This window comes from Lontra canadensis, unplaced genomic scaffold (assembly GCF_010015895.1).
Source record: "Lontra canadensis isolate GAN:19392208 unplaced genomic scaffold, GSC_riverotter_1.0 scaffold93, whole genome shotgun sequence".
NCBI lineage: Eukaryota > Metazoa > Chordata > Mammalia > Carnivora > Mustelidae > Lontra > Lontra canadensis.
In genome coordinates, this window is record NW_022631087.1 from 272,411 (window position 1) to 284,597 (window position 12,187).

The 12,187-nt window shown below is 39.8% G+C and overlaps 1 protein-coding gene across 2 annotated transcripts in view; it reads left to right on the top strand.

Annotated features, from left to right (window-relative positions):
* The window catches only part of TXNRD1 (thioredoxin reductase 1), a 67,714-nt gene that overhangs the window by 30,386 nt on the left and 25,141 nt on the right, over positions 1–12,187 (top strand). For both annotated transcript variants that reach the window (XM_032836759.1, XM_032836758.1), the window contains exons 6-11: positions 888–1,030; positions 1,407–1,522; positions 3,245–3,470; positions 8,016–8,108; positions 8,670–8,746; positions 10,708–10,864. In XM_032836759.1, the coding sequence (XP_032692650.1) occupies positions 888–1,030; positions 1,407–1,522; positions 3,245–3,470; positions 8,016–8,108; positions 8,670–8,746; positions 10,708–10,864 (812 nt within the window). The remainder of the gene's footprint in view (positions 1–887; positions 1,031–1,406; positions 1,523–3,244; positions 3,471–8,015; positions 8,109–8,669; positions 8,747–10,707; positions 10,865–12,187) is intronic.

Genomic DNA, 12,187 nt, shown 5'->3' on the forward strand with positions numbered 1-12,187 from the left:
AGGGTCAGCAAACTTTTTAGGTAAAGGGCCAGATAGTAAATCTTTCAGGTTTCACAGGCCCAATGATTGCTGTCACAACTACTCAGCTCTGCTATTGTGGCACAAAAGAAGCCCTAGATGATGTATATAAATAAGTGATCATGAGTGTATAAATTTTATTAAAAAGGTGATGGGCTACATTTGGCAGTGGGGCCTTAGTTGGCCTTTGGGTTTTTAATAAAAAATATTTTTATTAATATATTTTTATAAATATTTTTAATAAATTTAAAAAAAAGATTTTTATTTATTTGTCAGGGGGATTGAGAGAGCACAAGCATGGGAGCGTGCAGAGGGAGAAGCATGCTCCTTGCTGAGCAGGGAGCACAATGTGAGATTCCATCCCAGAACCTTGGTGTCATGACCTGAGCCAAAGACAGATACCCAACTGACTGAGTCACCCAGGCGTCCCTTTAGTTGGCCTTGGTTTGCTGGCCTCCAGTCTAGACTGTTACCAGCTTACTAACTCCAAACCTGGCTACATCAGGATCCCTTGGGGATTGTTACAAATACAGAATCCCAAGCTTTACCACACCTCATTACCCCAGCAATCAGTATTTAACAATCAAAGTAAAATTCCTGTTCATTTTTAAAAAAGAAAAAAAGTTTATGCCTAGTTATTTTAGTTTCAAGAATTATCAGGAAGCCTTGCATGATGAATTGTATGGTAGTGTTCTAAAAAGGAAAGAATAATTGAGCATGAAAAAGTTGTTTATATGCTTGGAATGAAGGACCCTGCTCTTTTAGACTAAAAGCTCTGCTCTTTGTATTCCATGTGAATAGTTACTGAATAATGATCTTTGCCTGGCAGTTGAAAAGCTAAAAACATTTCTTCTTTTCTTCTTGTGCAGTTAAACATGACTGGAATAAAATGACAGAAGCCGTACAGAACCACATTGGCTCTCTGAACTGGGGCTACCGGGTAGCTCTGAGGGAGAAGAAAGTTACCTATGAGAATGCCTATGGGCAGTTTGTGGGTCCTCACAGGATTAAGGTAATTGTGTGGTAGGTTGGGGGTAGGGGAGGAAAGGAAAAAGTGATTTTCTTAATAGAAGGAAAAGCCATCGTGACCCAAACTGTCCAGTTTGGCGATTTTGCAGTCCCATCTTACAGGCTTTTCTCTTGTGGGGTGGTAGTGTGACCGTACTGGATTTGGGGCCAGATTACCTGGATTTGAGTCTTCGCTCTGCCATTTAATAGATTTATGATTTTGAACTAGTCTGTTAACTACTCAGACCCTCAGCATCTTAACATATTACCAAATTTTTATGAAGATCAAATTGGATAATGTGAATGGCCTTTGTTAACTATCAAGTCTACAGTTCTGATGAGTAATAACTTACTAAAAGTTGACATTGGTTTCTTTGTAGGCAACAAATAACAAAGGCAAAGAAAAAATTTATTCAGCAGAGCGATTTCTCATTGCTACCGGCGAGAGGCCACGTTACTTGGGCATCCCTGGTGACAGAGAGTACTGCATCAGCAGGTAAGAGAAGCCCATAGCAGATCTATGCTTTTCAGGTTTTTTTCTTCAAACCCATTCAGTCCATTGCTAGAACTTCAGAGTGTTTTGCCACATTTTTGCCCAAAGGGATAGGGAATTGGGAAAAAGAGAAGGGAAAAATTATTTTATGTGAGAGAACATTTAAGAATTCAGGACTGTAAACCTTGATCTTCTTACCACTCAGTTAACATCACTGCTGACATACAGATTTATGTTGGAATGTACACATGTGTGAGTGTATATTAGACATGTCTAACATTTTTTTAAAAGATTTTATTTATTTATTTGACAGAGATAACAAGTAGGCAGAGAGGCAGGCGGGGGCTGGGGGGGCAGGCTCCCTGCTGAGCAGAGAGCCCGATGCAGGGCTCAACCTCAGGACCCTGAGATCATGACCTGAGCGGAAGGCAGAGGCTTTACCCACTGAGCCACCCAGGCGCCCAGAAATGTCTAACATTTAAAACTGGATGGATATTCATGTGGACGCTAAAATAGTGATGGATGGCAGACCATGTAGAACCCTAGTCCCTCCTCCTTGCTGTTCCTTGTGGGCACAATGTCAGTGCAGCTGGCCTTCTGAAATAAGTGAGTCAAGCAAGATTTGACTGTGTGATTTATTTTGCTCACCGGGTGATCATATGGTGACCTAACAGTTCACATTAGGAATTCAATAAGGAATTTCACATTACAACAACATTAAGACAGGTTGTTGATAAATATGTCCTCTTGGGTGCTTTATGCCCAGGAGTTCCTGATTGTGTTATAAATTACTCTTTTTGGGCCCTTTTTTGGGGTACAGTTTTTTTCCTTTGTGCTTCCTATAGATACAGTTTTTTTCCTTTGTGCTTCATGTAGGGGCAGCTCCAATGGCAACAGTTCTCTTTATTGTCTTAGATAGCTTCCTTTCTCATATTTAAAAAAAAAAAACTAATTTCCTAACAATGCCTTTCTGATCTCTCTCATGTCTTGTATATTCTTCACTTGACTAAAAGATTTTGTCAGATTGTAATTTTTTTTTTAATAAGATTATTTATTTATTTGACAGAGAGAGATCACAGGTAGGCAGAGAGGCAGGCAGAGAGAGAGGGAGAAGTAGGCTCCCTGTTGAGCAGAGAGCCCATTGCAGGGCTCGATCCCAGGACCCTGAGATTCGACCCAAGCCGAAAGCAGAGGCTTAACCAGCTGAGCCACCCAGGTGCCCCTAGGTTTTACTTTTTATAGTTGGTTTTTATTTTACAAAACATTTATGTTGGAAGTTTTCTTCTACTCTTCTCTCTATTCTTGATAATTGGTGTTCCAGATAAAAAGAAGTATCAACAGATTTGCCGCATCGGAGAGAGCTTTGTGGTGCTGAGATGAGGGATGGGGGGTTTGGGTTTGCAAATATACGTATTAAAACACGTTAGTGAGGAATTACTCTAAACAAGTTCAAAATTATTTTTGTTTGACCGTGAGTTATACAGTTTGCTGTGTTTGGCTATGGGCACTTGAGCTACTCCCAAAGCAGCTGAGTAGCAAGAGAGGGACAGTGTCTAAGGCCTTGTAAACACTTTTCATATATTATATATGTAGCTGATTGAATGTTTTTAATCTTAAAAGTGTATTGTTCTTAAGAAACCAAAAATTTTACTTTGATTTAGTCATTACTCACATATGAACATTTTCAATTTCTTTCCTTTTTTTTTTTTTTTAATTTCATTTCAGTGATGATCTTTTCTCCTTACCTTATTGCCCGGGTAAGACGCTGGTGGTTGGAGCATCCTATGTTGCCCTCGAATGCGCTGGATTTCTTGCTGGCATTGGCTTAGATGTTACTGTTATGGTCCGATCCATTCTTCTTAGAGGATTTGACCAGGACATGGCCAACAAAATTGGTGAACATATGGAAGAACATGGTGTCAAGTTTATCAAACAATTTGTACCAATAAAAGTAAGTGGAGTTGCTGGTAGGTTTGTTGGTTTTATAGTTATGTTTAAAAGGCAGGATAGAGAGTGTTGGGGTTGGTGATGGGAGCTTTTCTTTCAGCATTATAAACCGTTGGGAATGCTGCAGTGCCTCGCCTGTGGAATTGGTATATGAACTTGGACCTGCTGCTGCCTAAACAGTTTTGTTCTTAGCTGCAAGTTAATAATGTCTATTGTCTTCTCAGCTTTCTTACCTTTGGTTCTCTTTTGTTTAATGCTTGCCTTCAGGCATCCCTTTATGTTAATAGTTTTTGGTCTGTTATCCTTTGTTTCTCCATACACACCAGTGATTTAAATAAGAGTTCAAGACTGGACTGATTTTTAAATTTTTTTCATAAGACATTTGCCCTTGGTTTGCTGTGTAGTCTACAGATGCATGCTGTATTATTCTGGCTTCTCTGAGCATGATTATCTAATTTTGTTATATGGGCTGGCCTTTTTTGCTCATTTAATCTTCTTTCGAAAAGATTGAAAAATATGCCAAGTTACACTGGGAGTTGTTACCATGACCACAGCTATTTTGATATATAGAAGTGACAGAATTAGTCACTTCTTGTATCTCAGACTGATAGATAAGTTTCTTTTAGGGCAGGTAAAGATGAGACCTTTGTGTTGACACAAGGTAAGGAACTTTAGCTGTTGTTTGTTCAGGGGCTTAACCTAGATGCTTTGTAGGACTGTTTTAAGGATCTCTTAATGTTGATGGGTAGAGTTTGAGCATTGGGATGAGCACGACCTGCTTTCAGTATTATTCTGCCATTTTCTTGCCAGATGACTTTGGGGAAATTCCTTAACTTCTCTGAGCTTCAGTTTCTTCTTTAAAATCAGGATGGTAAGAACACCCATCTCAGAGTTCCAGTGAAGATTGCATTAGCTGACTCTTAGAAAGTAATTAGAACAGAACCTGGCACAGTAAATCTAAAATGAACTTATCTTCCAATATTATAATAAGGATTAAGTAGCAGATGTCCTGGAAGTAATCAGTACTTGATTACTAGAGTTGATTTTTAGGGAGTGGAGGTAGATAAGCTATGTTTGCACTAGGACCGTGATTAGAAAACAACAGCTGGACATACACATTCTGATAGAAGAGTAGCCTCTTCCTGTAATGTCTTTTTAAAAATTCCAGTGTAGGGGTGCCTGGGTGGCTCAGTGGGTTAAAGCTTCTGCCTTCAGCTTGGGTCATGATCCCAGGGTACTGGGATTGAGCCCCACATCAGGCTCTCTGCTCAGCAGGGAGCCTGCTTCCTGCTTCCTCCCCTCTCTCTCAATGCCTGCCTCTCTGCCTACTTGTGATCTCTGTCTGTCAAAAAAATAAATAAAATCTTAAAAAAATAAAGTAAAATAAAATAAAATTCCAGTGTAGTTAGCATGCAGTGTTACATTAGTTTCGGGTGTGCAATACAGTGCATTCAGCAATTCTATACATTAATCAGCGCTCATCATAAGTGCCCTCCTTAATCCCCATCACCTACTTTATCCATCCCCCCACCCACCTGCCCTCTGGGAACCATCCCTTTGTTCTGTGTAGTTAAGAGTCTGTTTTTTTGGTTTGTGTCTCTTTTTTCTTTCATGTGTTTGTCTTGTTTCTTAAATTCCACATATGAGTGAAATGATACAGTATTTGTCTTTCTCTGACTGACTTATTTTGCTTGGCATTATACTCTCTAGCTCCATCCATGTTGTTGCAAATGACAAGATTTCATTCTTTTTTTATGGCTGAGTGGTATTCCATTGTTTGTGTGAACTACATCTTTATTCATTTGCTAATGGATAAGTTGGCTATTGTAGACAAGGCTGCGATAAACATAGAGGTACCCATTTCCTTTTGATTTAATGTTTTCATATTCTTTGGGTAAATACCTGGTAGTGCAATTACTGGATCATAGGGTAGTTCTAGTTTTAACATTTTTTAAAAGGATTTTATTTATTCTAGAGAGAGTGTGTACACACGAGTGGGGATGGGAGAAGAGGGGCAGAGAGGGAGGGAGAGGAATAAGTAGAATGCAGAGCCTGTCGAGGGGCTCTGTCCCGGGACCCTGAGATCATGACCTGAGTCAAAACCAAGAGGTGGACTGTCTGAGTCATCTAGGTGCCCCTCTATTTTTAATTTTTTTTTTTAAGATTTTATTTATTTATTTGGCACACATAGATCGAGTAGGCAGAGAGGCAGGCAGAGAGAGGGGGTGGAGGAAGCAGGCTCCCCGCTGAGCAGAGAGCCTGATGCGGGAAGATCCCAGGACCCTGAGATCATGACCCGAGCGGAAGGCAGAGGCTTTAACCCACTGAGCTACCAGGAGCCCCTATTTTTAATTTTTTAAGGAAGCTCCTTATTGTCTTCCGCAGTGGCTGCACTAGTTTGCACTCCCACTAGCAGTGCACAAGGGTTCCTATTTCTCCACATCCTTGCCAACACTTGTTTCTTGTATTTTTTGATTTTAGCTATTCTGACAGGTGTAAAGTAATATCTCATTGTGTTTTTTTTTTTTTAACATTTTTGTTTATTTATTTGAGAGAGAGCAAGAGCAGGGGGTGGGGGATGGAGAGGGAAGGAGAAGCAGACTCCCTGTGGAACAGGGAATGTTATAACAGGGCTGGATCCCACGACCCTGAGATCTTGACCTGAACTGAAGGCTGACCTTTAACTCATTAGGCCATCCAGGCGTTCCCCTCTCATTCTGGTTTTGATTAGCATTTCCTGATGATGAGTGTTATTGATCGTCTTTTCCTGTGCCTGTTGGCCATCTGGATGCCTTCTTCAGAGAAATGTCTGCTCATGTCTTCTGCCCCTTTTTTTAAGTGGGCTCTTCGGAGCTTGAATTCATGACTCTGAGATCAAGACCTGGTCTGAGATCAAGAGTCAAGATGCCTAACCAACTGAGCCATTCAGGTGACCCACTTTCTGCCCATTTTTTAGTTGGATTATTTGTTTTTTTGGTGTCGAGTTGTATAATCCTTTCTTTTTTTTTTTTTTTAATTCTTCATATATTGGATACTAACTCTATATCAGATATGTCATTTGCAAATATCTTCTTCCATTCAGTAGGTTGTCTTTTAGTTCTGTTGATTGTTTCCTTCACTGTACGGAGCTTTTTATTTTGATGTAGTCCCAATAGTTCATTTTTGCTTTTTTCCCCCTTGCCTCAGTAGATGTATCTAAAAAAATATTGTTATGGCCAATGTCAGAGAAATTACTGCGTATGTTCTCCTAGGATTTTTATGGTTTCAGGTCTTACATTAGGCCTTAATCCATTTTAAGTTTATTTTTCTGTATTGTGTAAGCAAGTGGCCACTTTCAGTTTTTTGCATGTAGCTGTCCAGTTTCCCAACACCGTTTATTGAAGAGACTGTCTTTTTCCCATTGCATATTCTTGCCTCCTTTGTTGAAGATTAATTGACCATTCCTTTATAATGTCTTAACATTTGGAGAGTTCTGGGCATCTTTGAGAATCTTCTGAACTATGCCCCAGTGAAATAAATATGTCTGTGCACCTGACATTTTACTTGGGTTCCCAGGGTCTCTCCTACCCCCAGGCAACTTGGTGAAGCTGTGTTTTGTTAGCCAGTGATGTTTTGTTAGCCAGTGACCTAGTACAAGCAGCCTTCTGCAGGGAGGAAGAAGAGAACACGTTTGGAACAGAGAACACAGTGTGATGTGCAGAGAGATGGCGGGTAATAAAATTGTTCTAAATGCAGAAATTGTTTTAGATACAGGAAAAGCCTAACTTGGCAGTTTTCCCATAAAGAATGGTTTTATCTACAAGGTAGAGTAGAAATTGCAGGTGATTTTGTGAGTGTCTTTGAGTAAATATTTTGTAGAAATCCATGATTTGCTGTCAGTCAGAGACAAAGGTGAACTATAGACTGGCAGAAGCCTCCAGCTGATAAGGTTTTTCGTCTGTCGCTATCTAGTCTGGAGGTCATGGTTGGCATCTTGGAGTAATGGGCTAGTGTGTTTGATCCCGTTGGGCACAGCACAGACTCCAGAGTTTGCTCCTTCCTCCTTACATCCTTGACCCGAAGACCACCCCTACTTAGGACACACCTACCTCCTGGCTCACTATACTATTTAGGGCTTTCTAGCTGTTAGCTGTATCATGTTTGACTTACTCCATTGTCTGTTCTTTGTTGACAAAGCCACACATCTGTAGTTGGAAGAGAATCTCTGAATTTGAGCAGTAGTGGCTCTCCAGGGGATTAATGGTTCTGGGTGAGTTGCAACATAGGAGCCTGGGAAGAACAGCAAGTCTTTAGTTGGATTTTAGGAATCGTAGTCCTCTCCCACCTTTCTCTTTGAATTTTATTCTGTTTGGGAACTCCTTGAATCACGAAGCAATAGGAAAGAAGGCGATAAAAGGCAAAACCTCTTATTGTCCTAATGATGTTAAGGTGAGGGAGATGGGACATGAAAGACCTTTCCAGCCAGATTTTGTGTTTAACTTTGGGTTAACCTGATAGAAGAGGGTTGGTACCTGTCCTTATTTGGAGTAAAATTTTATTACTTTTATAGGTTGAACAGATTGAAGCAGGGACACCAGGCCGACTCAGGGTGATAGCTAAGTCCACCAGTAGTGATGAAACCATTGAAGGAGAGTATAATACGGTAAGGAGTGGACCCAGATCATTACTTCATTAGAAAGCAGTTAATATGCTTATTGGGTATTTGCTGGGTACATATAATGGCTGTTTGCTGTTTCTAAAACCCTTGATGATATTACCATTTTAAGACATCTTTATTGCTTGTGATACTATAATTTGTTTTATGTGTAACTTAAAAACATCATTTGTCAAATACCTAAAATAGGCATCCAACTTTTTAAATGAGCTAGAACTTCTCTGTCCTTAAAAATTTTAATCTCTCTAGCTCACTACTTAAAAAAAAATTCAGTCATAGGCTATGCTGTCTTTGTTCTTAAGCTTGGCTAGATTTATTAAAGGGGTTGTTAACTTTCTTTTTCTTAATAAATGGACAAGGATTTCTGCTATATCCTATTCAGTGGATATATTTTAAAAATACTTTAATTTGTTTAAACTCTTGCATTACTTTCTTAATGAAATACTTCTTTCCAGGTCTTGAAAATGAAATCAGATTGGCTTAATGATAAGTAACTTATGTGCAGCCTTTTTGATAACAGTCACTGATTAAAAATTAATAATTTTTCAGGTATTGCTTGCGATAGGAAGAGACGCTTGCACAAGAAAAATTGGCTTAGAAACCGTGGGGGTAAAGATAAATGAAAAGTAAGAGAAAAAATTTTATTAATGTCTTATTGAATACTATTTCAGTTATTTGTAATACTGATCAATAGTGGAGTTTTAGATTTTTCTTTAAAGATTTTATTTATTTACTTATTTATTTATTTGACAGAGAGAGAGCAAGAGCACAAGAAGGTAGTGTGACAGGCAAAGGGAGAGGGAGAAGCCGGCTCCCTGCTGAGCAGAGAGCCCGATGTGGGGCTCGATCCCAGGACCCTGAGATCATGACCTGAGCCGAAGGCAGAGGCTTAACCCACTGAGCCACCCAGGTGTCCCGGAGTTTTAGATTTTTAGCTTTAGTTTTTATTATAGCTGGAGAAAACTCAGTGCCACTCACATTAGTATTTCCTTTTTTTTTTTTTTTTCCCTTTGCAAATCTAAATGGAAGATAGAGGAGCTTGTATTTTGTTTCTTTAACGAACAGTATCCAGAAAAGAAATCTAACCCCACAGTTAATTGCAGGTGTGTGCTTTGAGCTTCATTAAATATGTAGATCTGAACTATGTTTAGAGCTTCCAAGGTTTAGGATGATGGTTGCTGTATTTCTAGCGATAGCTACAAGTATCGAAAACTGTTTTCAGAGTTAAGCGTGAAAATCCTCTGGACTGTAGCACCGCAGGAGATAACTGAGATGGAGGGGAGGCTGCTTATCTGCTGCCTGGGGCTGTTTCCCAACATCTCCTTCCTTACGGCCCAGTAAATCAAGTGCTGTGAATGCTGAATGTCTGGGAAAGGAAAAATACAGGTTGCTTCTCCTCTTTCAGGAATATCCTGTATTTTGGAGAAGAGACTTCCTAATCTGATTGTGAGGATTTTTGTTTTACTCCTTTTTTTACTAAGATGAAGAGACAGAGTTGTTGAGGAAGTCACCAATAAGATTTAGCAGACCAGATGTTACGTTAACTTAATAAACCTGCTAGCCCTTTTCCAGTGGGTCCAAAGCTTAGATTTTGTGTGATGTTAACAGCTAACACTACTCTGCACTTACTATGAACCATGGACTTTTGTGCTAAATATTTTGTACACATTTTCATTCAATCCTCACAGCCCCTTAAGGTAGATGATGATATCCTTTTTCTTCTTGGTAGTTTTTCCATTACTGTGGCTCCCATTTATAGGGGGGAAAATGAAGCTGAGAGATATTAAATAGCCCTCCCAACATCATAGAGGTGATAAGCAACAGACCTAGTTATTATAATTTAGGAGCCACACTTTTTTTTTTTTTTTTAAGATTTTATTTATTTATTTGAGAGACACAGAATGGGAGCACAAGAACCTGATGCGGAACTTGATCCTGGGACTCTGGGACCATGACCTGATCTGAAGGCTGTGGCTTAACAAACTGAGCCACCCAGGCGCCCTCTTTTTTCTTTTTTTTTTTTAATATTTATTTATTTAAGTAATCTCTGTACCCAACATGGGGGTCACACAACCAACCCCAAGATCAAGAGTTGCATGTTCCTCTACCCAGCCAGCCTGTCACCTGTAGAATCTGCATATTCTTAACCACTGTTGTAGTTTTCCTCCAGAGTTCCGTACAGTTTTCTTATTCCAGAATTGTCTCTAAGCTTTTTATGTATTTTTTAAAAATTTTATTTTATTTTATGTATGTATTTATTTTTTTTAGAGAGGGAGAGTGAGCACATTGGGGATTGTGGTGTGGTGGGGAGAGGCAGAGGAAGATAGGATCTTAAGCAGGCCCCGCGCTGAGCATGGAGCCTGTTGCAGGGCTTGACCGCATGACCCTGAGATCATGACCTAGTCGAAATCAAGAGTCAGATGCTTAACGGACTAAGCCACCCACGCACCCTGTATGAATGTATTTTTAAGTTTAATGAATTTGAACGTTGCCCTTAGCTAGGATCACGGTTTTGAGCTGCTTTGAGAGAAAAGAGATTTTATTCTACGTAATAGTGGTAATTGATTTTAACTGAATGAATTTTCAGGACTGGAAAAATACCTGTCACAGATGAAGAGCAGACCAATGTGCCTTACATCTATGCCATTGGGGATATACTGGAGGGGAAGCTGGAGCTCACGCCAGTAGCAATCCAGGCAGGAAGATTGCTGGCTCAGAGGCTTTATGCTGGCTCCAATGTGAAGGTGAGTTTGTGGCTGATACCTATTGATGGTATTTTTTTGTTTTGTTTTGTTTGTTTTTTAAAAATATTTATTTATTTATTAGAGAGAGAGAGCGAGCGTGCGCAACCTGTGTGAGTGGGAAAGGGGCAGAGGGTGGGGGAGAATCTCAAGCGGACTCTGTATTGAGCGTGGAGCCCTGCACCGAGATCTAACTCAACGACCCATGAGATCACAACCTGAGCCAAAACCAGGAGTTGGACACTTAACCGACTGAGCACCCAGGCACCCCAGTATTGATACTGTTACTAATAGTACTACCGGTTCCCTTGTTAGGGGTAGCTGTGAAGTTTTCCAGGTCTTGGATAATTTAGCTATCTTGCTGATGGCATCCTAGCTGTGCTTTATTAACTGTATTCCAACCAAGACATTGTTAAGTCTGCTGTACATTTTTGACTTTATTATGAAAATTGTCATTCTGGGGACCACACTGGGAATAAATGACCTTGGTTAATCAAGTTTCAGCGCTATTATGTTCCATATATGCATAATGGTTGCATTTTACATTAATTTCATTATTATCAATTTAAGTATAATTTTCTAAATCCTTTTATGGCACCTATGTAGGCTTTAAAAGGATTTGGGGATCTAGGTAATAATATCAATATGCAAAGCTGTTAAACCAATATTTAGGCTTTATTACCCTGTCATTTTAAAAAATATGTCTTCTGCTCTTGGAATGTTTAATGTGTTATATTAATGTTCTAAAGTGATTTTTTTTTTTAGGGGCACCTGTGTGGCTCAGTCATTAAGCATCTGCCTTTGGCCCAGGTCATGATCCCTGGGTCCTGGGATCAAGCCCCACATTGGGCTCCCTTCTGAGTGGGAAGCCTGCTTCTCCCTCTCCCGCTCCCCTGCTTGTCTTCCCTCTTTTGCTGTTTCTCTGTCAAATAAATAGTAATAGTAGTAGTAACAATAATAAATAATAAAGTGATTTTTTAAAAAAGATTTTGTTTATTTACTCAACACAGAGAGAGATCCCAGGCAGGCAGAGAGAGAGGGGGAAGCAGGCTCCCCGCCGAGTGGCGAGCCTGATGCGGGGCTCAATCCCAGGACCCTGATATCATGACCTGAGCCAAAGTCAGAGGAATAACCCACTGAGCCACCCAGGCGCTCCTAAAGTGATTTTTTTTAAAGTCCGTATAGGAAATTGATACTTTTAGATATGTTTCGTGGGATAAGATGGCAAGAATAGATTCTCATTTTTTAAGATGAGTTTTTAGAGCAGTTACAGGTTCATAGTAAAACTGAGGGAAGGTGCCAAGATTTCTCATGTATTATTTCCTG